General features: G+C 35.6%; 1 protein-coding gene across 1 annotated transcript in view; it reads right to left on the bottom strand.

The window, feature by feature from the left end:
• Positions 1-25,942, bottom strand: part of LOC150102457 (uncharacterized) — a 60,215-nt gene that overhangs the window by 22,939 nt on the left and 11,334 nt on the right. Inside the window, exon 3 of the mRNA XM_090399281.1 lies at positions 8,645-8,679. Within this exon, the coding sequence (XP_090255407.1) occupies positions 8,645-8,679 (35 nt within the window). The remainder of the gene's footprint in view (positions 1-8,644; positions 8,680-25,942) is intronic.

Below are 25,942 nucleotides of genomic sequence, written 5' to 3'. Positions count from 1 at the left end.
TATGACAGAAACATGCAAGATACTAAAAAGGTTTTTTTTTTTTTTTTTTTTTACAAGATTGATGCAGGGGAAATAATTAAGCAGTGGGATAGTGATGGAAGGATGCGAGAACAAGATTTTTTGCTCGGAGTTGTGAATGAATGGAATGTGTTGCCTAACATGGGAGTGCGTCCGTCCATCAATGAGTTAAAGAAAGATACAAATATTGTGTGGATAGTTTGGGTCTCCCAACTATCCACACAATATGTGTATTGTGTGGATAGTTCGGATGTGCTTTGAACTCCATGGAGATGACATGAGTCTGACTCCATGGAGATGCCAGTATAATAATAAATTATCCTCATTCCAGTCAGCCTTAATGCTAACCTCAACTGTAACTTCTATCACTCCTCCACTATCCAACTTTCGCATACGCGAGATCATGCTCGCGTGTTAACGTGTTCAACAATAACAAAGCATCCTCCTTCAAATATCAGCGATCCGCTTGCAACTTGATTTATAGCTGTCGTTCTCTTGTCATATCTTTTGCATTTATTTTTAAGTTATACACCCGATGAAGTCTATGTAAACGAAACTAGTTGTTTGTAAGTATACTTGTATGTAAATTGCGCGTTTTCCTAGCCGGTTTGCTTATATGCGGGGTGAAAAAACCCGCGTTTCCAGCTAATTCACCTTCAGTTGAAAAGTCGTGATAAAGATTCTTTGTGTGAAAGATACCAAACAATTTTATAAGCTAGGTTTTAATCCTTTTCCCATAGTATCATACATCTCCGGGAGGGGATGTGCTTTGCATTGCAGGAAATGCTAAGGAAAGTGATCAGACCTTACTCCACCTTTACTACGAGTTGCCTCAGACTTGAACTATGTTCAGGCGCAAACGTGACTTAGTTGTCTATTTGTTTACTTGGGAAAAGGATTAAAACCTAGCTTATAAAATTGTTGGTATATTTAACATAGTATATTACCCAAGGTAAAAAAAAAAACTTTCTACAAAGATTCTTTGTGTCCTAGATGGGATTCGCACCCGGATCTTTCTGACTGAAGAGCATTATCGAAACCTACTGAGCTACAAGTGGTTAGGGATGATAAAGGAATTTGACGTGTTTCTTCAAGAGCTGAGGATTGTAATCATTGAGGAAAAAAGAATGAGGAAAAATGTTCGATAGAGCAGAGGTATAGAGGATGAGATTTATTAACGAGCATGATTATTTCCATACGTTTTCAATTAGAATATTTATAGTATATCTTTACTCTTATTGGAAAAACAGTCAATTTTTCTTCCATTATAAACAAATATTGAGAGTAAAAAATCAAAATCATAAAATAATTAAAATAAAACTATTAGGTCTATACATTAACTGCATTAGCAGACTATGAATTCAGGTTGGTTCCAAAACATTTGGCGAATGGACAAGGCCAGTGATGTCTAATGACGCGATAGTAACTGAAAAATGATGTCGGTTACGTTTTTTGAATCAATATGAAAAATTAATTTGAAGAAAAAAATTCTTTATCAACTTTCCGAACTTCCCAGCCTTCTATATTATTCATCATTGGATACCAAATAAGCTTAGCCATTGTTTGCTATACATTCATTTCATGTTACCGTGTAGCAATTAGGTGGTCACTTCGTGGTATGCCCTTGAAAGATAAAATGATGCGTGCGTTTTTTTTTTTTTTTTGACAAAACAGCGATAACAAGTGATTATTGAGCGCAATAAGTAAAAAAATAAATAAAAGAAATCCAATTATGTCATAACATGTCACAAAATCGGCATTGTATAAACGAAAATGACCATTACACTGAAATTTCTCGCCTAATAACTTTCACTAGTCAACTAAAAAATTCTCACTCGTTAGGGACGAACCGATGAGCGTAATTTTCAAGAAATATAATTTGCATAGATGATTAGATATTTTAAAGAAGTTTTTAACTATCCCTCTCAAAACAACAACAAAAGAAAACCCGTCATAGAACTCAGCTATTTCAGAATACAATTACATAGTGTAGGAAGTTTTTTATACCTTGGATATACTATACGTTAAAAGATACCGAGTAATTTTATAAACTTGATTTTAATCCTTTTTCCCAAGTAAGCAAACAGACAAGTCAAGTTTGTGCCTGAACATAGTTCAGGTAAGTCTGAGGCAACTCGTGGTAAAGGTGAAGTAAGATCTGATCACTTTCCCTTAGTATCTGCCTTAATGCAAAGCACATCCCCTTGCGGAGATGCATGATGCTATGCATTAAAGGAAAGGACCACTACCAGACTTGTTTCGACTTTTATTGAGCACATCTCCGCAAGGGGACGTGCTTTGCATTAAGGGAAAGTGATCAGAGCTACTGCACCTTTACCACGAGTTACCTCAGACTTGAACTATGTTCAGGCGCAAAGTAAGTCAAGTTATAACAAACTTGACTTACTTGGGAAAAAGGATTAAAACCAAGTTTATAAAATTACTTGGTATCTTTAACGTATAGCATACCCAAGGTAAAAGACTTTTCTTCATCTTTCTCTCATTCTGAGATGATTTTTATTTAATAAGATCAAAGAACCTCGTGGGAAATTGTTTAGGTAAAATTTATAAGCTCTGCATTACTTCAACCTTGGCATCTCTGGGTCTGGCTTCCACTAACGAGACCAACAATTTGGGTCTGCCTACTCACTAATGAGACCTCAACAAAGGTTGAAACCGGTCTGGGTAGTGGTGATGAATGGCAATGCTGTAGCCCATAAAATTTTAACTGAGGCTCGGCTGTTGCTGTCACCCAGGTCCTGTGTCTGTGGAGGGGTAATGAATAACAATGCTGTACCCCATGAAGTTAACTGAGGCACGGCTGTTACTGTTACCCCTCAGATGAGATATGAGTGGCTCTGCTCGGTGTAGAGACAACTGGTTCTGAGAGTTGTTCTCAGTGGCAGAGTGAGCCTGTTACTGAGGGGAACAACGCTGAGTTTTTGGAGTTTGACCTGTACTTGAACATTCAATAAAAGTCGAAACCGGTCTGGGTAGTGGCCCTTTCCTTTAATCCATAGTATCATACATCTTCGGAAGGGGATGTGCTTTGCATTAGGAGAGATACTAAAGGGAAAATGATCAGAACTTACTCCACCTTTACCAAGAGTTGCCTCAGACCGGAACTATGTTCAGGAGCAAACTTTACTTACTTGTCTGTTTGCTTACTTGGGAAAAAAGGATTAAAACCAAGTTTATAAAATTACTTGATATCTTTAACGTACAATTACATAGTGTTACGGTTTTGGTCCACGGGTTGGATGATATTCATTTGAATATTCTGAAAAACCTATAAAGAGTGCGATATGAAAATTGATTAAGTGGAAAAAATTTTTTCAAATAGGCCTAAGCGTCTTTTAACATATTTTAAAAAGTTTCTGCGCCTGCTCTTAGCTTTTTTTTAGTACATAAAAAGTAAGAACAGATGCAAAAACAAAAGTAGTCCCCCTTCCACATAAACACATCACCACCAGGAATGTGCCGCTTTTCACCTATGTAGGCAGTAAATATTATGCAAAAAAGAAATTAAAAAAATAGGAAATGGTTGGGAAGCATTTGTTATAACGAATATCTTAATACTTTGAGCAGTTTCATTAATGTTTGCCAATAATTACCTGAAGTTCTCAAACTACACAAGTTATAATTTGAGCTTTATTTATTTATTATTATTTTAAATAATGTTTTGTTCGTTGATGTGTTTTGACGGCAATAAATTTCAGATGCATAAAATACTTCCTAAGAAAAGTTCACTAACCCAAGTGGCCATAAATTTTGCTAATGTCAACTCCCTCATCACATCTTTAACAAGACTAAAGTGTCTTATCTTAATCCGTCAAATCAAATACGGAAGTTACTTTGCCGAGACCCTTTAGTTGAAACTGCAGCATCTTACGAAGATCACTAAGCAATTTTTTTTTTTTCTTAAATTCAACCGTGAAACTGAGGGATATACGCATTTTTATTTGAATTAAAAATGAGAATAAAATCCAAACCTGGAAAATTTTGAAACTCAGGTCTTATATTTCGCAAAAGAAAATAAATATTGTTTCCTGTTAACAAGTGTTTCACATTATAATGAATATTAGAGGATGTTTGTCAGAATATTTTTTTTGAAATGAAACTTACATTTTATCGTTACCTATTTAGAGTAATTACAGAAAATTGCAAATGCAAAAGATTTAAACATAAACAATTATAAAACTGCCAGAATAACGAACGTGAGAATAATGGCAACGGTGTTGTAATAGGTTGTCAACTGTTTCGCAGTGATAACCTTCAGGATAACTGGTATGAAAAAGTCACGTGATCGAATTAGATATTTCCAAACCTTGCGAAATCGATCCTTGGTGTCTGTTAAGCTTGCTAGGTGAATGAAAGAAAAAAGATGACTGAACATACTGTATTTTTTATTTAATTTAATTTTTTTTTTTTTAAAGAAAAGTAGTTTGTTTTTCGTTTTTTAAATATAATTTAAGCGACTTTCTTCAACCCATATTTTTTTAAAGTGCGGTAATTAAAAAAAGTATAGTTTCCTTATTTAATTGAAAATTCACATTAAGATATACATAAAGGATACAATTGTCCAATCCTCTCTTCTCTCTGCCCATCCCTTAGCTCTGTTTAATACGTGCATCGATTAATTGTAATATCGTCTTGTCCGAAGTATTCTTAAAACATTATAATCTCAAAGCATAAAACTTTATTAGTTACTTATGTCAAGGGTTCACTATTTTACTCTGCCCACATACAGTGTGGGCAGGGGAAAATACCATCCCCTAATTTAGTTCTTTTTATCAAAAACGAAAAACGGTAGGTACTTTTTATTTTGCAATTTCTCTACTTGAAAATACTAAATTCTTTGCGAAATGTGATAAACTAAGTAATTTTTCTCCATATTTTACGCTATTTCTCAAAAATTATTCATATGCTGGGAATATAGTAATCAAAACTGAAAATTACAAATCAATAAAAAAACAATTATTACACGTTCTTTTATGCAAGAGAAATTTTGTAAAATATTAAAAAAAACAGGAGAAAAAGAAATAAATATAAAAAGGTAAAGGATCCAATTGAACATTGGGGATACTATGGAAAATCGATAAAAACAGACAAATATACAATACTAAAAACCCAGTTACTGTAATTTCATACGTTGCGTGGCAGTTTCGATGGACTTGTTATCAGTCGTCAAGCAAAACACTAGTGTTGTATTGTTTCTTAAGAGATATCTACATTGTGAGAAAAGAAGAGATATTTCATCTAGTTTCTGGGAACACGAGGGTAGTGCAGCCTGTAATAGTTTCTGAGCAGTGTAGTCCGATTTCAGCATTCTGAAAATAAATAATTGCAGTTTCTTCCAGCTTCGATTGTTTTGATAAACGGTTTTCTTTTCATTGCGAGTCATTTTTCATCCTGGTAAAAAATAAGCATCTATTATTTCCGATTTCAAATATCTTTTATACTCTTGTATCCTGAACTCCAACTAACTTTCTGAAGATCACGAGTGGGAAGACCGCCTCCACTACCATCACGGATAGCGAGCTCAAGATGTCAGAGGGCGAGATTATGGCACAGAAATGTTGCCATCTAATACACACACACACACCTATTAGGAGTGTGGAAAAACTACTTGTCTGGTATAGGTAAGCGCCAGATAGTTTTGGGATAATCAGTTTGATGGTCCAACTTCAAGATTCGGATGGATTTGTTTGCTCTCTCGCGCATATTTCATTGAGCATTACTTGAAAGACTAGTTTCAATCAAATTTAGTTACATGCTTAATTTCACAAGTAATTTTAACTTTAATGTAATTAAATTTAATTTTATTTTAACATTAGGGCAGAACCGACACATGATGATTCTATTAAAACTAGATGGAATTACTATTGTATGTAATCAGGTAATGAAAATTATCTTTATTTAGCCTCTTGGCTTGTTCCGTTAGTCATAAATATTTATTTTATTAAGTATGTGTGTCATTTAATACTTTAGGAGAAAAAAAAAACATTTTCCTTCTCGGAGTTGCTCTACCCTAGGCAACGGATGAAAAGGAAAATTAATTGGTTTAGCATTTTTGAATTTATAGCCAACTACCGAACTAAACGCCGTGTTACTCAATTTCAGAAACATTTTAAATCAGTAATTGGATACCATTTAGGATATTATTATGTGACACCTTTAGGGAGTCCAAAGACTCATCGAGGGAGGACACCTACTCTACGTCTGTCTCCACTACATTAACGCCATCTACTGCCCACTATCACTAGTATTTCCACAGACAATCACAAACATCCATGCCCACGGCGGGATTCGAACCCGTAGCCTTTTTGGCTGGAGAGAGGATACGCTAACCGTTTGGCCAACAATTCTATAAATTCAGTTGTGAAATATTTTTCTATCTTAAACTTTTCTAAAAACATAGCAACTCAGATATTTCGGAAAATTGGCAGTTCTTTAAATCGTAGGCTTGCTATTCTTAATGATAATTATATTATATTATAAAATACATTTATCTGCATAAAGAATTAATCGCAGACTTCAACCGCACAATTCGAGCGCTAGCTTCGCATCTTATAATTAACAGGCCAGTGTTCAAGGCCTTCCTGTTAGAGTTTAAAACGGTTCGTTTTTGTAACCGATTTCCTAACCGGAAATATGGATTTATCTTCGACTAAAATGATTCATTAATTTCATATCGTTACGGACCATTTATCTCAGTTAACAGCCGGCGACTGTAAAAAAAAAATCGCACGATTCTCTTGTGTGTGTGTGCGCGCGCTCGTGTTAAATTGTTATCGAGTTTGTCGTAGATTTTGTAAGAGACAGTTCGTTCACTAGAAAATTAAACTTCGAGTATATAATTTTTGTTGTACTTATGAAAATATAATCCGCATCTTTTTCTCTAAATAAGTAGAGAAATAAATACGATACATTTAAATGAATATTTTCAGCACATTTTCAAGCTGTTTTACTCCAGCAAAGCAATTTTTATTCTATAGACACAGTGACAGTTCTCATGAGATTTGAAAAATATTATGAATACACTGTTTCGAGAAACAGGCACTGGAAGACTTACTATCGAACGGAAGTGCTAGAAGCACAGAAATACCAGGAAATCCTGTGGGATAAACGCTTCTGGCGCTATGAAGTTCATTACTGTATTTCGATAAGGAGGATGATTTTTTGTAGAAAACGTTTTCTTCAAAATATTTAAAAATAATGTTGAGATGTAGAATTTCGTAATGGTTTGTAATGAAACTTCCACATGCAGCATTAGACAAACGTGACTTAAACTTTAAACCTAAAAATAAAAATTATTTAGATATAGAAAATAAAATATGAACGTGCACAAGGAGCTTTGTTTTATAAGTTCGCTACAAACATTTTTTAAGAAATAATAATAAAAAAATAGGAACAAAAGAATGTTATCACACAAATCCTAATATTTTGAAGCTTCTGTTAACTTACGAAATGTCTGTCATAAGAGGTTAGCATAGAAACAGAGCAACATTAAGCGCTTTGGAGGGGAGGAAAAAAATTGACTTCATACTATCACTCATTTCGATTTAAGACAAACTTATGCATATTACTTCAAAATGGGGCGAGGGAGGAAAAAAAGATTCCTAGGTCTCCATTCTTTTCGCATACACTGGTAAAGAAAGGTAAAGTTTAAAATGTTAAATTCTAATTTGGTCAAAAAACCAGGATGGTCATACGTCACGAATAAATCTGCCATTTTTTCTAAACACTTTAAAAAAGGTGCAATAAACATGACCCAGCAAAACACGATGGAACACAATTAAAATACTATAGAATAATTTGCAAAAGTCAGATTGTATTGTGTGTTTAAATTAGTAACAAGTATTCAGAATACCGTGTTAATTGTAATTTTTTTAAAAAAACAATTCCGTAGCTGATCTGTGAAAACTATTTATTCTGAATTAAATATGAAGTCATTAGGAAACTGGCAGTTTTCTATATACACTCATTTACAGGAAATCAATATTCCAGTTTATTTTAATGTAAACCTCTCACCCACGAAAGGTTTCAAAACATATGGCACATTAGTACTGAGAGGATAAAGATTTTTTAAAAATCATTTGAGTTTTTATTTCTTTTAAAATTTATTGTTTACGTAGTCCGAAAGCCCTCTTCCGGAGAAGAAGTAAGAATATTTCTAGCCAATTTACACCCAACTATTATGAATATTAGTTCAATCTTTCATCGGTTACTCGATTTCGAATTCCTTTTACGTACTGAAGTAATCATGTTAGAAAAACATGTTAGTGACCGATTTTGTGTTCGGAAGAGAAAACCCCAAAACTAAACCCGAAACCAACTTTCTCACTTCCACACATTTGAATACTCAATCGCAGTCTACACTTCAGCTAAGTAACGAAACGGAATATAGCCAGAGTTTCTTTTTAAGGAATCATTTGATTCGACAATTATAATGAACCATATGCGCATATTCAGTTGAATATCACCATTATTACAGAAAAAAAAAAAAAAAAAAAAAAATCACTCCTCGAAGATGTTTCAGAGAAAAGAAAAACACCTTAATTATGTGTATCTATAAAATCCCAATTTTATATAAATACAGTAATAATATAAAGAACAACTTTACCATCCATTTGAATATTCCACCGAGGAAGCCGTCATCTATAAATAAACAAAGTCATAAATAAATGTTTATAAAGTGTGGCAATAGATCTTTAAATTAATCATTAAAATTAGGTTTTAAATACTTCATTATATGCAATTAGTATCTTGAGTCCCAATATCAATAGTATTATTATCGATACAAAGATTAAATAATGATTCCAAAAGGAAATTTTTAAATAATTAGTCAACTATTTTACAAAAATCCCAAGGGAGTGGAAAATCATTGGCTGGCTGGTTGGTTCAAGGATTATAAAGAAGTGTAGAAACAGTTCTTTTGTAGTCATCATTATCTCATTTAGTTCTAATAGTAACTCTTCATTGTTAATTAGGTACCTTCGATAGGTGGCGCCTGTGAATAAACTAGGTTAAACTCGTGTTTCCAAATTTTATCGTTATTGTAATTGTTTTTCGTGCAAAATAATCAGTAAACGGAAAACAGAGGGTACTAAGTACCCATCCATCAAATCAGTCATCCTTACAATTAAAAAAAAAAAAAAAAAAAAAGCCACGTGAAAGCGCACACAATGCCTACCGTACGAAGTAAAGATGGCGGCAATAAAGGCCAACAACGAAAGAGCACCTCGAGTCTCGTCAGCGTATCGCCGACAAACCCAATGAAAATATGAAGTGCCGTAGTTGTGAAACCGGAAGTTACCGGAAAAAAAAGTATATTGTGCAATTCCACAATCCAGTGCTCATCTCCTCCCCCATGCAACAACTTACGCAGCTACTCCCACGCAAAAGTAGTTTAGTATTATAACAGTGCCAAGCGGGACAGCCTCTGTGACTTCTATGCTTCATTCCCATGGTTGGACTATTGTTTCCGGAAGACCGAAAACAATAGTCCAACCATGGAAACATATGCACCGAACGTATCACCAAAGTAATTCTTACTGGTATGAAAATACACATTCCCCACACTTCTCTGGACTGCCATCGCCCAACTAAACCCTGGTTCTCTAAAAGATGTATCAAGGCTGTAAAAATGAAGCACACAACTAGCTGAAATCAAGAATTCCATCCTCCTTCAATGCTTATACCAAAGCCTGAAATAGATGGAAGAAAACTAATCAATACTTCCAAAACAGAATTTGAATGGGCAAAAAAGCAGGAAACTTGCAGCTTGCCCAAATGGGCAGCTGTGCCTTTTGGTCTCTTGCCAAAGCAATTGGTCGTAACTTTTGCCCAACACTATCCCCACCCTTATCATACCCAGATGACTATTGCATCACCCACAGAAACAGCTAATCTCCTGGCTTCACACTTTGCCTCCAATGCATGCATAACTGGCAATAGTAAATGTCCCGCAATCATTCTATATATCAATATATATCATTCCCTATATCAATGCTCCCTATATCATTTTGCCAGGAAAAGATCAGAAACCTATTGCCTAAAGTAGAAACAAAAAAAAGTCTCCTGGCCCTGGTGGGATTTTCCCAATTGTCCTGAAGGTTTTTGTGCACCAGAAATGACTCCTATCCTATGTTGCCTGTACATACTCCACCTGTATCTATCCCACAGCCTGGAAATTCTATATTCCAGGCTGTATTCAAACCCATTCCTAAGAAGGGCGATAAATCACTGCCATCTAACTACTGCTCTATCTCACTCACCTCAGTCCTATCTAAAGTGATGGAGAAAACCATTAATTCAACTTTTACACTACCTTGAAGGCACCCAGCTATTAAACGACCACCTGTACGGATTCCGTCGCTACCGATCAACAGGAGATCTACTCTCATATATCACCCATCTCTGGACAAATGTCTGGAGAAATTCGGCGAATCTCAAGTGGTTGCACTTGATATCTCCAAAGCTTGTGACCGGGTCTGGCACAAATGATTAATAAGCAAACTCCTATCGTTTAGACTGTCTCAAGGTAGTTGGATTGACAGCTTCCTGTCTGGAAAGAGCCGACTCTACCGACGGTGCAAGACGTGCATTTGCACGGGGCGATAAATTTTTTGGGGCGGCAAAGTTGGCATAAACTATACGAAAAATAAGGGAGAAGGGGCGCCAAAATATGCTACTGCACGGGGAGCAAAATTCCTAGGGGCGGTCCTGTGTCTGGACGCACACTGTGCGATGGTAAATGGTTCCTTATCCTCTCACCATCTAACTAATGCCAGAGCTCCACAAGGTTCTGTTCTCTCGCCAACCTTCTTTCTGTATATATCAATGACCTACTTCAGCTGATCTCCAACTCAATACACAGTTTTGCAGATGAGCACATTGCACTGCTCCCTTTCATTTGACAAACCTTACTTTACACAACTCATTTCAACCTGCAGAACATCAACCACCACTGCCCTTAATTCTGATCTCCAAAGCCATCCTCCATCCAGGGGAGGACTTTGGGCTCAGATAACCTCAATTTCAATGCTAGAAAAACCCAGTTCTGTTATTTCGCACAACCCCCCCCCCAATATTATTTTTGATAACAATCAAATTTCCAGACAAGATGAGATTTTTCTTCTTGGAATTACCATCACACCAGGCCTCTCCTGCCATAAACACATCACAACCACTGCATTCTTAGCTCCCAAAAACTAGGATTTCTTTTTCGCTCAAAACGTTACTTGACCTCTAAACAGCTGTTAACCTTATACAAATCGCAAATCCGCCCAGCTATCGAATACTGCCCTCAACATTTGGAGTGGGGCTCCTAAAAGCTCCCTCAAAATGCTTGACTCAAACTCCCGGGGTGAAAATTATGTCGTTACTGTGATTTAATGTGAGAACGAGCATGAATCTACAGGCTGGTGTATGTGGACTTATGAGTGTCATCGATGCATTTCTTTTTCCACAATTGTAGCTTCTTTGACGAGGAAATAAACTTTTTCCTCGTCAAAAGCTTAAAAGCTTTTATACAAATATTAGCGAGTATTGGGAAATAAAATTATGCCCATTGCCAAATGGGAATTGTTCGTAGATATGCTTATATTTTAGGTAGTCCGTCTTTTATACCATGTTACAGTAGGTTTATTACTTTGTTGGAAACTTGGTCTTGTAAAACGATCATCTGTTCTTCTGTAGGAAGATTAACAAACAGCAAATTACACCAAAACTGATTATTTTTTCTCTATTTCTTGATATGTCCATCATATGAGATAAAATGCTACAAATTCTTTTTGCAAGAGAGCAACCTGCAAGTCATTAATTTCAGTAGTCGGGCTAGATGTTTCGATAACTTGTACTGAGGAATCGAGATATTTTAGAAAAGGTGCATCTATGGTGTATTGCTTTTTTTTTTTTTTTTTTTTTTTTAGGTTTTCGCACTCTCTAAAAAGCTGAATAAAGTTTGAGACCAAAGAACCGAAAATTGCGATTTTTTTCCTTTGAATTCTGTAGCCCTGAGGGATAATCAGTGTAGTTTTAGAAGACGTTCGTAACAAGTGTTTTGACTCGAGCATTTTTATTTTATTTTTTTACGAGTTCTCAGATCGAGGATCAGGTTGATGTTAATGTTACATTTGTCTGCAGGATAAATAATTATTTTTAATATTATCTCACACTCTTCAGTTCTATAGGAGAGAGAGAGAGGGAGGTTGTATTCCAGAGATCTGGCTATGTTTACAAAAAATTTAAAAATCAGATTCCTTCCCCCCTTCATAAACTTGTTTACTACGAGTTATTTGGAATTATTGCCACTTCTGAGACATTTTATCATGTCGAAAATTTGCGATTGTACAATAATTTTATTCAACCTTCAATAATCTAGACTTTGCTCTTGACTTATACTATTTAGCCATTATATAATTACTACATCATGACTAAATAACATAAGCAAAGTACGCATGCAACACGAGCCTGACAATATCGATATTGTCAGGCATCGCGGGAGAGGCTAAACTATTCACGCAACATCTATCATACCTCTCATTGAACTCATTAACTGATGAAGCACTCGCAACTGGTCAGGCAATGCATTCCATTCGTTTACCACTCTCCCATCAAATCTAGTCGTCATGCCCTTGCTAACCACACTCTTAATTTCCTGGGATGACCTTATTCTTCCACCACGAGTTAAAATATTTCCCCTGCATCAATTTTATAAAAAACTCTTTTAGTAACATAATGTTTCTACCACAACCTCTCTTCTCTGCCTATCCACCTACTTCTGCAACGACAAATTCAATCTCTCAAAGTAGGGAGCATTCCTTACCCCCACTCACCAACTTGGTCACTCACCTCAATCTTTTCTGCCACTTTCTCATCTCCAAGGACTACAGGAGACGAGACCTGAGCACAGTAATCCAGGTGGGGACCTATCAACTTCTCTACACGTGTTCAATAATTTGTTCTTGTCTATTACTCGATCATCCCCCTGCCCTCTTCGTTGTCTGCATACCCAGGGAAGTCGAAAGCAGTCGTGTTAAGTAATAAATAAGAGTAATATTTAAGTTCTATTATAATATTCTACCAGCGCAAATTAACGATATACATGCAAGAGCATGTTTGAAGGGTGGAAAGTTGTTACTTTCATGGATAAAGTCACCGCCATATATGTTATTACAGTGAGGCCTCACATAATAGATATAAACGTGGTTGACTTGATTGGATTTGAAGTTAAAGGGTATAGTATTTTTAGAGAAGACAAATTATAAAAAAGGAGGAGGTTGTATTACTGACGATGGCAAGCGAGCTGTGTCCATGCGTTTGTGGAACTAGAGGAGATTTTATATATATGTGTGTGTGTGTGTATTACTAAGTAATTTTATAAACTTAGTTATTTTACTCCTAATCCCAAGTAAGCAAACAGTTAAGTTTGCGCCTGAACGTAGTTCAAGTCTAAAGGTGGTGCAAATGCACTATTCTTAGTATGGAAAATACTAAGAATAGTGATCAGAGCTTTTCCCACCTTTAGACTTGAACTACGTTCAGGCGCAAACTTAACTGTTTGCTTACTTGGGATTAGGAGTAAAATAACTAAGTTTATAAAATTACTTAGTAACCCTAATATACATCACCCAAGGTAAAAAAGCTAATTTACATTTTTTATATATATGTGTGTCACATATCAACATTATCACCAGTTAGTGACAGTGATCATGCAGTCCTAATCTGAGTAGTACGAAGGCATGCAATGGTATCTAGAACGAGAGAATACATGTGGAACGATAGGGCAGGAGATTATGGAAAAACCTCAGAAAACAGCTTGAAGGAAAATAATTAATATGGAGTGGATCATAGTTAAGTATTTGGTGACGATGTGATGATAGCAAGAACAGACTGTATGCCTAAATCAGAAACTATTAATAAAATGGGTGTTGAGTGGGGGAATTAAGTAGGAATTGCAGAACAGAAGATTATGGAGAAAATAAACTTAGAAGTGAATAGTTGTATGAAACCTCTAGAGTGCAGGCAAGAAGAGTGACAAGTATAACAAGAGCGAAATTAGATTATGAGAGGTGACTCACGAAACAGGCTAAGAAAAATCCAAGGGAGTTTCCGTTATCAAGCTAGCAAAAGAAAGATTGATTATTGGAGGATAAGGCCTGGTTCGCCGAGTGGTTAGCGTATCCGCTCTCCAGCCAAAAGGCTGCGGGTTGGAATCCCGCCATGGGTACGGATGTTTGCAATTGTCTGAAAGTACTAGTGGTGGTAGATGACATTAGATGAAGGTTGGTGGAGTAGTGAGACGAAGAGTTGTACAGTAGATGCATCCCTCCCTCGATGAGTCCTTGGACTCCCTGGAGGTGTGATGTAATAATAACTGCTGGATCGAGATGGCGCAAAGAGTGGCCAAAGTAACCATTTTACTAAGGTTTCTCATATTGGTGGCAACGATACTATTCTAAGGAAGCAGAAGTTGAGGAATCAATACCAATTTTTTGAAGGTGAATGTGGTAGAAGTCCATAATTGTTTAAGTCATCTTGATGTGAATAAGGCTATTGGAGTGGATAGAATTTCACTACGTGTTGTGAAAGAATGTAATAAACAACTGACACTTTCGTTGACTTGGTTATTTTATCAGAATCGTGTCATCAAGAATCCCTAATGAGTGGCAAGGGCAAAATTGTTCCATTGGATAAAATGGTGGAAACAAAACTGTCAATTACAGAAATGCTTGCATTTCTGGAGTGATTAAGGTTTTGGAGAGACTGGTTAGGAATATAATACAGGATTGGGTACATAAGGAAAATATTCCGTATAGACATCAACATGGGTTTGTTAAAGGGGAAGTCCTGTTTTACTAATTTACATTTTAAATAAAGGTGATTAAAGTATTGGATATGGGTGATTCATATACGGATACTTAAGAATTTTGCAAACGCATTTGACAGACTTCCACATAATGAATTGGTGTTATGTTAACAGCAAATGAGAATAGATAATCAGTTGGTTGATTGGATAAGAAACTGGCTTTTTAATAGATATCGAAGTAGTGTATACAGGGGCTATATCTCTGAGGAGAAGAGTTACCAGTAGAGTCCTACAGGGTTCTGTTCTAGGAACACTGCTGTTTAATTTGTTTATTAATGATATTGCGAGTGGTTCGCGAGCAGATATTCAGCTATTTGCAGATGCAAAGTAAGGAAAAGTTATTAGGAACGATGCAGATATACTGGTGCTTCAGAGCAATTTGAATAAAGTGGTTATGTGGGTTGACAAGTGGGGACATCAATATAACACCAGGTTTTGCACTTGGATCTCAAAATTCTAAAGCGGTGTATCATATTGGAGGTGTTGCATTAAAGGACTTCGAAGAAGCGAGGAATCTTCGTGGATAGAGAATTGAAGTTCAACATATTGAAAGAGAGAGAAAAAACAGCAAAGAAATTCTAAGAACAATTAGAAGTAGAGATAAGGATGTGGTCACTCCGCTGTACAAAGCTTTGATTAGATCACGCCTGAACTACTGCACACCGATTTGGTCACCTGAGTTCCTAGGTGAGAAGGAAGCCCTGGTAAAAGTTCAGAGGCGGATAACAAAAGCAGTATCGGGTTTGTGGAATACTGACTATGATGACAGGTCAAGCGAATATAAATTGCAGAGCTGGTAAATAAGCGAAAGGGGGGGGGCATATGATTGAAATAAATTATTAAGAGGTGATTATCAAATAGACACCCAGGATATTTTAGAAGGGTTGAAAAAGGGAAAGAGAGAGAGAGACAAGAGGTCATTCTTCGAAGTTGTATAAAATGGTGTGGTGCATATGAGTGCTGCATGACTTTTTTTTTTGCATGGAGAGTGAAATATTGCTGAATGAGGTGGGTGAGTCACAAACATTAAACCAATTTTTAAGATGAGGTATGATAATGTTTATAAAATAGTACGAACGCATCTTACTATTGCCTCCTTTGATGAGTCTCGACTCTAGGTGTCTGTATAAAAATAATGTTATCAGCCGTATTTAATTTCTTTTAATTTTCCTAATCTCAGTGTAGGTTACATTCCCGTTAAGCATACCATTATGAAAAGGGGGAAAAAAAATCTAGTTTTGTAAATAAATACAATTAAATATATATTTAAATTGTACATATTTGGTCTAATGTATTAAAATTAAGAACTTTTATTTAACTTTCAAAGAAGCAGCTGTGGTGCTACGCACAGGCAATAATTTATATAGAAATCAAGGTATTAAAGACATATGGAAAAATCTTATTTCTCTCAGTTCAACAGAACTACAATATGCAAAAAACTACACAACACGTGGTCATATACAGGATTCTGGCTGAAGCATTCGAACGCATGCACGCCATTAAACACGAATTATCAAATGTAACGGCCTAGCAGTTACTAAAGTGTATGTTTTTCATGTCACTTGATGCATTTGTTTTCACACCTTGAAAATGCTAGACAGTGGCTAGTGAAACTTGTTGGCTCTTTGTATATTTTATTTTATTTTATCTTATGGTCTTTTAGCAATAAAAATTCTTAATTTTAAATATATATTTATTACTTTTAAATAAAAAGTTCGGAATATATAGATTGCGATAAATTACTACTGCTTTAGCTTCCATATATTAGTAAATATTTTAGATATATGTATAGTGCAAATAAATGGAATCTTATTTTTGTACAGTTACACATTCTTCGCGTACGTGTAACTGAACTTGGCTAACGCTTGTATTATCAGAGCAGCGTATGTGTAGAAATTCATAAACAGGTCTTTATAATAGATAAAGTAACCATTCAAATGAGCTGAGATTAATTCTGCGCTGCTAAATAATAAACGAGCATTTCTTCTCATTTGCCGTGTTCGTTGTCAGTATAATTTCAGAATATATAAGTAAATAAAATAATCAGGTAAGGTATGTTTAGGTGCATTTCACAAGCTACGTAAGTACATAAGATTAGTTTTACCCAATAATTGTGGTAGCGGTTGGTCAGTGTCTTTAACGAACCAGTTTGATTGTAGTATAGCTTGTTTCCTGTGTATATTTGTACGCTCCAGAAGATGACTTCGACATAAAGGTCGAAACGTCGAATGTAGATTTTAGTTATATTAAACTAAAGTTTTTATTCAAACACGGTGGTTGTCTCCATAATTTTCAAAAATGCATTCGGATCACCGTGTAAGCCTAAAAGAAAGGATTAGTTTTACGCGTTTATGCATATAATTTCTCTGCTCACTTTTTATTAAAAAAAAAAAAATGGTAGAACGATAAGCGATATAGTAATTTTTCCATGTGCTAGACTGGGATTTAGAACCTATACTAAAATTTGTCCACACCTCGATTTCGGCGAAAATTGAGTATTCGATTACTGTCCGACCACAAGCGAGAGCTTCGTTGGAAGACTGCCAAGAAGAGTCAATTCATGTAAGAGGAGAAAGAAATGAGGCATGCACGGATTGGTCACAAACACGCGAAATCACATGCTTGATACGTCAAATTTTCCAACTGTTATAATAACTATTTTGCTTGTATAACAGTTGGAAAATTTACTTATTTAAAGTGGAAAAATTACCACTTTAAAAACTACAATGATCATAAATAAAAGAGAAGTTAATTTTCCGACGTGTAATAATAAACAACTCATCCCACAATACGCATTGATTACGCTATTATTATTCGGAATGGATTCTCCTTTTGATATGCGCAGAAGTGTCGAAGGGTCTCGCATCTGTTGGCGTATAGTATTTCCCCATGTTCCGCAGTGAGTCTATTTGGATGCGAGCGTGTGTGACCCAAAGGAGTACAACTCTCTAGCTGTTCAAGAAAAATCTTAATATATTCATTCTTTCTCCTTAACCAGAATGTATTCGGCACCGTTTTCTTACAGGTTTTATGACCTCTCATGTGTCTGATTAACATTAACTCGCACATGATCTTTCGCTTTCTTGCATAGTGACAATGCATTAACATTAATGAATTGTCTAGAGGCGTACAGTATTATAATTCTTTCTTCAAGCAACAACTGAAGAAGTTTAAAAACAAAAATTGCTACAACTAGAGTGCCCATTACACTACATTAGCATCTCTTATAGTTCTTTACTGAATTATCTATTGTCGATAATTCAGCAATTCGCAAAAATTATGTCTGTGAAAATTGTTATTAAAAAGATGTTTGGGGGGAGTGGTGGTACTTCCGCAAAAAATTCTGCGAATGGGCCAAATGCTTTTTTTTTTTTTTATTTTACTTGTTTTCAGTTTATGTACTCTAGATCTATATTTATTTTGCCACAACAAGTAGGCTGGTTAACAGAAGTTAAAACGATTTTTACAAATTCTAAATGAGATCTTAAATGCCCTATTTCATGAATTGCAATTATTGACATCGGTTATGATCATTTTGCCAATGAAAATTGTGTAGATTGAAATCTAAATCGAACAACATGGACATCTTGTGTTCCCTAAATTTTATTTAAAATCCACCTAGCTAGAACTGAGTTTTGATATTTCGATACGTTGTGCACCTACAAAGTCTGAAACAAAAATAGAATTACCTTGATAATTTGTGTGTGAATTCCAAATATCAGATTTGACAAAAATCGGTCTAGCCAGAAGTTCTGAATCTTGAGTTCAGGATGAACAAAACCACTCTTAAATACGTACTTACCCATTTTGCGAAAGCAATAAAAGCAACTCTAGGTTCAGTTCACTCTGCAGAGGCGGCCTCTTAAATCACAGCAAATTTAAGTCCTTCCCTGACTTCAGGGTTTCAGTAGTCGGAATTCTGTTCAGATTTCAAACCAGAATTCCAAATTCCCTTCATTAAGGGCCCTGCATTTTATATGTTTAGTATGTCCAAGCGCAACAAGTTATGATCGATTCCTTCTTAAGTCATTTGCTAATACAGCTTACTTCGCTCTTTGGCTACGCGATGTTTCTTTCAGTTTGATTTCATATTCTATGAATTAACGATGGTTTTATTTATTTAGTTGCGACTTTTTATAAAAAAAATATTTTTTGCCAATAAATAGGTAAAAGAAAGATAAATGTGAGGACAAAACTAAAACACGGACTATAAATATGCGAATAGTCAAGGTCAAACAAAGTCTTCTGCGTTCTGTTATTTGCAATGGTGACTGCTGACCCCGAGCTCGACATTATTCGAGTATTCCTCCTGAAAATTATAGCAAGCTTATTCTTCAGTGATCCTACAGAACTTGGCTTAAGAGTCACTGCCACGATCCTTTATCTGAAATCAAGTTTTGAATCGAATTGGCGACACTTAATTTCATTTCAAATGCACACCTTGACACAAACTGGACAGCATCTTCTGTTTGCTATCTATAGACCAAATCCCATTGTGATATGGATTTATCTTTAAGTGGTAGATGGGTTTGTCTAGTACAAGATCAATACCTTGTTTACTAGAGGCCTGAAGTGGCATAAAAGAACACGTTTAGTTTTTAGGACAGGATTATCTGGCGAGTTTATCTAATCAGTTCATGCATTTTTTATTGTTGGGCCCATATACGAGAGGTTGGCTGGTCAACCTATAGTACGTTAGTACCATATATGGGTGTTTTTGTCTTATATTCATGCAATTTATATTTCTTTTGTTGATTTCAATAAATAGTTTTAAAATTTCATTTAAAAAGGTGTTTTATTTCCAAACTTCAAAAACATTTCTATATCTCTAAATTAAAGATACCAAGAAATTATATACTTGGTTTAATCCTTTATCCAAGTGCACGAAAACAAAGTTGGAACCTTAATTCACATCACTTGCCTTAGTATCCCATAATGTAAAGCACATCTCCTTGCAAAGATGTATAATGCTATGAATTATGGGAAGGCTCAATCACTACCCAGACCGGTTTCGACCTTCATTAACATCTCTTCAGTAGGAACCAGATCCACAATACTGATGTGTTATATAGTTTATATCGTGAAAGTGTGCGATATGGCTGTACTGATTTAATATCGGAAAAATACTTACTTCGCACCAATATAAATTCTACTTAACGTCACATTTTTCCAGAGAATTCCACTCGCATTGGACTTATTAGGTTTAAGTGAACCTAACTTTTAGGCTATATGTTCCCAACCTTGCACAGCAAGCAGCCCACAGACCAAAGTTCAACGTTTGTATTAAAAATAACTATATTACTAGTATCCGGTAACAGACAAAAAAAAAAAACCAAGATGCTATTCTTATAAGTGCTTCACACAGACAAGGAAAAGGTGTTGCAGCTGATGACTGTAGTAAAATCTTCCACGATGAGTCAAGCGACTGTAACGATCTGTTGATCTCATTTTATAAGCTTCTGGATTTAGTAATGCTGTATGTTGCTTAAGATAAAGCATTCAATATGGTAACTACTGGATACCTCATTCATTATCCAATATTTACTACATTTCATTCACTAGAATGAATGAAGTTCGGTAATTTAGTGGTCAAGCTACTTTCTTTTGTTCATTAACATTCAGCTGTAACTTATGGCAAAAGGAATAAGTTATAGCTGAGTGTAAATGAACTGCGATTGTGATAGTTGATACCGAAAGCATCGACATGCAGCATAGTTAAGTAAAAACACTAAAAGATTGTAGGCGATGAGGTTAAATGATCATTTGCCTTATTGGTTCTTCTGTTTGAAGATCGATAACAGACAATCGTGAGAGCAAGTTGAGCAGATCAGTTTCGTTGATTTCAAATTGAATATGAAATTCATCCGAATGTATAAAATGTGTAAACTAGAATAAACAATTCAGCAAATAATACTCAAGTACTGTATATGTAAAACCTATATACTATTTTGAGAGCCACTGTAGCGCAATTGGGGAAGACAAGCCGTTTGGCTGGAAAGACCATGGTTCGAATCAACTATGACGGGAGGCATTTTATTTTCAATCAAATCGTGAGTTAGCCGTCTCATACGAAGATGGGTTTTAGTCCCTCAAAACAGCAAACCGGTCCGTGACCTACAGTCATAAAACTTGCCCATTAGGGAATGCAGCAGAAGAGTGGCTTGCTGGCTGCATTAATTCGCCGTGACCTCTAATTAAGGGCGTCTACCCGTCTCAAGAAAAAGTTACTATTTCGAAAACGGATTATGGCGAAATAAAATAGTGCCATCGATTGATTAACCGAACTGTCAATCTATACAAATAGACAGTTTTGATCATTAATTTCTTGTATTTTTACCCATATGATAAATAAGTGATGGAATTTGCATATGGACACTTGATATTTCCAAAGCCGATGAGTGGATTAGATTCAGGAGACGATGTAATATGGCAATGAATGCGCATTGTGGTATTTGGACCGATTCGAGCAGTCGTCCTCAGACTTTGTTTGCGATGTAGATATTTAAAAAAAGAAGTCGAGACCTGTAATATGATAGTGCATTTTTTTTTTGGCGGGGGGGGTGATTGGAAAGAAGGAATTTGTTAATGGGTTTCTTACTGTCGTCCTCATACTGCATTTGCTTTGGGAAAAGCAAAGTGGTACGAAGACTGTTCCACAGAACATAGGTATATGGACCAGAAGAGGTTGAGAAGTTGGTTCGATGAATTTGGAACTGAATGGTATATGGAACAATCGGCTGCTGGTATTCTGTATGAATAGAAGGTATCTGATCTGATCCTGTAGTTTCTTCTCTTTGAGAAGGTTGCAGCTGATTACTAGGGAGATAGTGACGCAAGGTGGTTTCCCGTTGCCTTCCTTGCCGTATTTTTATGGCAGTAGCCTGTGTGTTCATGGGTCCGGTTTGCCTGCTTGCGGATGAAAAAACCCCAGATAAACCGGCGGAAAAAACCCTGCTGTCCACGCCCAAGACTGGCTAACTTGGCTATGGCTGAGGAAGATCCTTAAGCTCCTCACATCGTCAACGGGAATCGAACCCAGGCTCTCCTTCCCCAGGTATATGGTTGCGAAGCGCAAAGCCACTAGGCTAACCGCACAGACGTGGAAAGTATAAACATGGATATTTTTAATGTTTATTGCAATTTTTTTTTTTTTTTTTTTGGTAAATTTAACCACGGTAACTATTTTTTTTTATTGCCTTTCATGTCAGTGGAATACTAGGAACATTTGTCTTGTGGACACGAATCTCACACAAGGAGTGCTCAGATCCCAATCCAAGTATGACTGCCAGCTGATCGAGAGGCCTCCCGAAAGGTTACCGCCAGTTAACAGTTATAGCTTTTCACCCGACAATGAAAGCCATCTACCACCTAGGTCTAGTTGGCATTTCTTCTAGTTAACAAGAGTGTGCTTTTAAGACGTTAATGCTCGTTCTCGCCAGAGTTCCGTTTGTGGAAACAGGCCATCCCACAGGAATATGGTGTGCATAAAAGGGACCGGGGGGCGTTGATTTGGCTGGGAGACGCTATATATATATTGGAGGTGTCACGAATAATATTGCTCGTCACCAGTCCATTAATGACCCTCAATTAAACCCATATTTTTTAGGTAAGTTTTCCAATTGATTTGAGTGTTAAAGTTGTTAAATCTGGTTAGCGTCGGATTACCAAATAATAGAATTCACTTTTTCATGTTTCATTAGGAAATGTAACCTACTGCTGAAATTATTAAATTATCTCTAAACCATGACGTCTTGCCTTTTAAGCATGCCATCTAATGTTATAGCAAAGAAGCAACATGAACGTTACTTCCAGAAAGTTGAATAATCCTATTTATATTATCTTGCTAATATGGATGAAAATTTTACTGTCACAAAGTATAAAGCCGAAAAGCTTCAGTTTGGCATAAGTAAGATATTAAATTAGCAGATATGATTGACCTATCCATATTTTGTAGCTAAATGTAATAATGAAGAAAGAAACTTAGTTTCGAAATCTATCAAGAGCTGACGAGAATGTAAGCATACGGAGGCAGTCCAATGCCGAAGGTTATATTCTCTTAAGTTCTCAGTAAATTCCAAAACTTTAAGTTTCTTTTTGCATCTGACTAGGAAATATAGATTCATAATATCCCCTATTTTAATTCAATGTTGTTTTCGAAAACTAATCAGCAAAAAAAGTTAATCAATATGATGTAATAAGAAGATAGTTATTTGTTCGCATTCGTTGAGAAGCGATAGGTTTCTGTAATCGCACATTTGGAGACTGACAACCAGTGGCAGCCGGTGAAAATTTTAAGTGGGGATGCTGCATACACAAATAAACATTTTTTTTCCCTAATCAGTAACAAATTTATTAATAAATAAATTTACATATTAAAAATTGCTTTATTAAAAATATTTCATTCTCACCATGAACAAAACATCAATAATAAAAAAGTTTCGTATCAATAGTAATGACAAGTGCAAGCGAATATCTGCGTTAGATCGCAGCGCATTTGTTTCGTGTAACGAAAATTTAAAAAATATTATTCTTTTCATATTTTCAATAGTGACACTCGCCATAATTCAGCCTTGTATCTATAATAAATAATTATGTTATTTTAACAAAATAAAATTTACAAAAAAATAGTTCACCAGGCGCACACACCAATAATAAACGTTTCATATCTCACAGAAATAAGGCGCGTAAGCTTACTAAAAATACACTGCCGTTTGAGCAGTTACAGTTGGTAATGACGTAGTGTGCAATGACAAGAGCAAACGAATATCGGCGTTAGATCGCAGTGCATTTGTTTCGTAATCGAAAGCGTTAATCGAACAATTCCAATTATTCAATCAATGTCTAAACATAAGCTGTAACCAGTGGTATGTTCGTAAATTTTTAACAACCGGCTCGCTTTATGAAAAATTTGATTCTTCAGAAAGTTCTATTGTATCTTCAGATGTCTTTGTTTCTGCTTCTTCAAATTTTGTCCTTTTAACGTTTAAGAAGTTTCGTTCTATTTCATTTTTTCAACTAACGGATATCCACTTTTTCGACCGCAAAACTCTAACACTGATTAAAATTATTTTAATTATTAAAAAAAAAAAGACAAACCGAAATAAAAACATTAAAGAAAATTTTCCTATATTACCTACAACTTACCTATTATCAAATGAAATCCTGAACAAAAAAAATTTACACTATTATTACCATTCGTAGTCGATCAAATGACCAGACTGTAGCCATCGCGACGAATTTTTGTATTTATCGATAGTGCAACAATGTTGCATTTCCAAGAACTTAATATTGCAAGTTCTTGGAAATTCGCCGAAAAATAAGGCATTGTTTATTCAAATACCCAGTTCGGGAGTTTTGATAACGTGTTTGTGTTTTAATGAATACAGACATTGTCTAGTAAATAAAATCGTTTCCAAATTCCCGTTCGTAAATCGAGTTTGTGAATTCTCCTTTATGCATTTATTTTTGCTAATAATAATAATAATAATAATAATAATAATAATGTGTTTATTATACAATTTCAAAAATATTTACGAGAAAAAGTATATACCAACATTCATCATCTATTCTTTCATAAAGAATTTTAATAACCGGCTCGCTAAATTTCAAAATTTTAGCAACCGGCTCGCACGAGCCGGTTCCAACACACCACTGGCTGTAACCTTTAACATGTTGTACTGCATTTATATAATGTTGTAAACATTGTTATTATTTATAAATACAAACTAAATTTAATTTTTTCCTTGGCAGTGCTGCAGTGTTTATGTACGAGTGCCACTGCTGACAACTATATGACCAAGCTGAAAAGAAGTAACTATGTATATAGCACTAATTATTTCAACCCAGACCTACCGAGTGTTCACTTAATTCCTTCCTATTCATGGCTTCCAGTGTACTTTCACTGGCCTAATAAGCACATGAAACTTTTTTTTTTCTTTTTTTTTTTTTTGAAACGCTGTATGACGATAGCTGTCACTGCATGCAAATACGCGGATCCGTAATTTTTCAACTCATAGTGGAACTGATTTTGATGACATTGCTAGGTAAGTTAATCTTCCACAAAGATTCACTTACCTATGATAGTTTATTATGATTAGTCTATTAGTTAAACTATGATGAGATGTCTGTGAGAAAGCACTATGAGTGTGATAAAACAGTACATTTCATGTGTAAATGAGAACATTTTATTCTGCTTATTTGGGATTAAAGTCATTTGATAAATCATTTAAATTAGCTTAACGTAATTTCAAAATTATACCGCTATCTCCATGGAGTCAGAAGACTCATCGCGGGAGATTCGTTATTCCGACACTAGTCCAGAGTTTCTCAGCCGCGGTTCTGCGAGAGATCACGATTGAAAAACAGTAATAAATAAGTGTGTGTGTCGTATAGCATAAATAAATAGATACAATTTTTACGCATGGGGTTCACTAGGACCGGAAAATTATTCAAGGGTTCCTCCAGGGTAAAAAGATTGAAGAAGGTTGCAATACCCACTATGCACATAATGCCTTTCCTTAAACTAATTCGCTGACGAAGACAGTCAACCTTTGGCAACCCATTCACCACCCTCCAAACAAAAAATCTAGTCTTAACACTAACCTTTGCTAACTACACTCTTACACAATTTCCACGGGTGACCTCTCTAACTTATTGAGATGTACTGAAAAATGTCTTCAGTGTCAATCCTATAAGACCCATTTAATAACTTATGCCTCTATCATGTCGTCTCTTTTCCTCAATCTATTCTCACAGGAAGTATCTCATAGACTTGTCACAATCTTTGGCACTCGCCTGTGGATCCTCTACCACTTCATCCCACACCTGATCCGACTGACCAGATCTGCACGAAGTAGTCTAGATGCTGCTTTATTAAAGCCTTATACAGGTGAATAATAATAATTTCTCTATCCGTACTTGCTAGTGTATTCAATAACCACGTAATCTGATGTGCTGTTTTGGTTACGTTTGCAATCTGCCCTCTAAACTTCAATTCCATGTCCACAATCTCCTCCCATAAGTACCTGAATTCAGTTCCATCATTATCGT

The sequence above is a fragment of the Typopeltis vanoorti genome, chromosome 10, assembly GCF_054136105.1.
Source record: "Typopeltis vanoorti isolate ZY-2024b chromosome 10, IOZ_Tvanoo_1.0, whole genome shotgun sequence".
NCBI lineage: Eukaryota > Metazoa > Arthropoda > Arachnida > Uropygi > Thelyphonidae > Typopeltis > Typopeltis vanoorti.
This window is presented reverse-complemented; position numbering and strand designations above follow the sequence as displayed.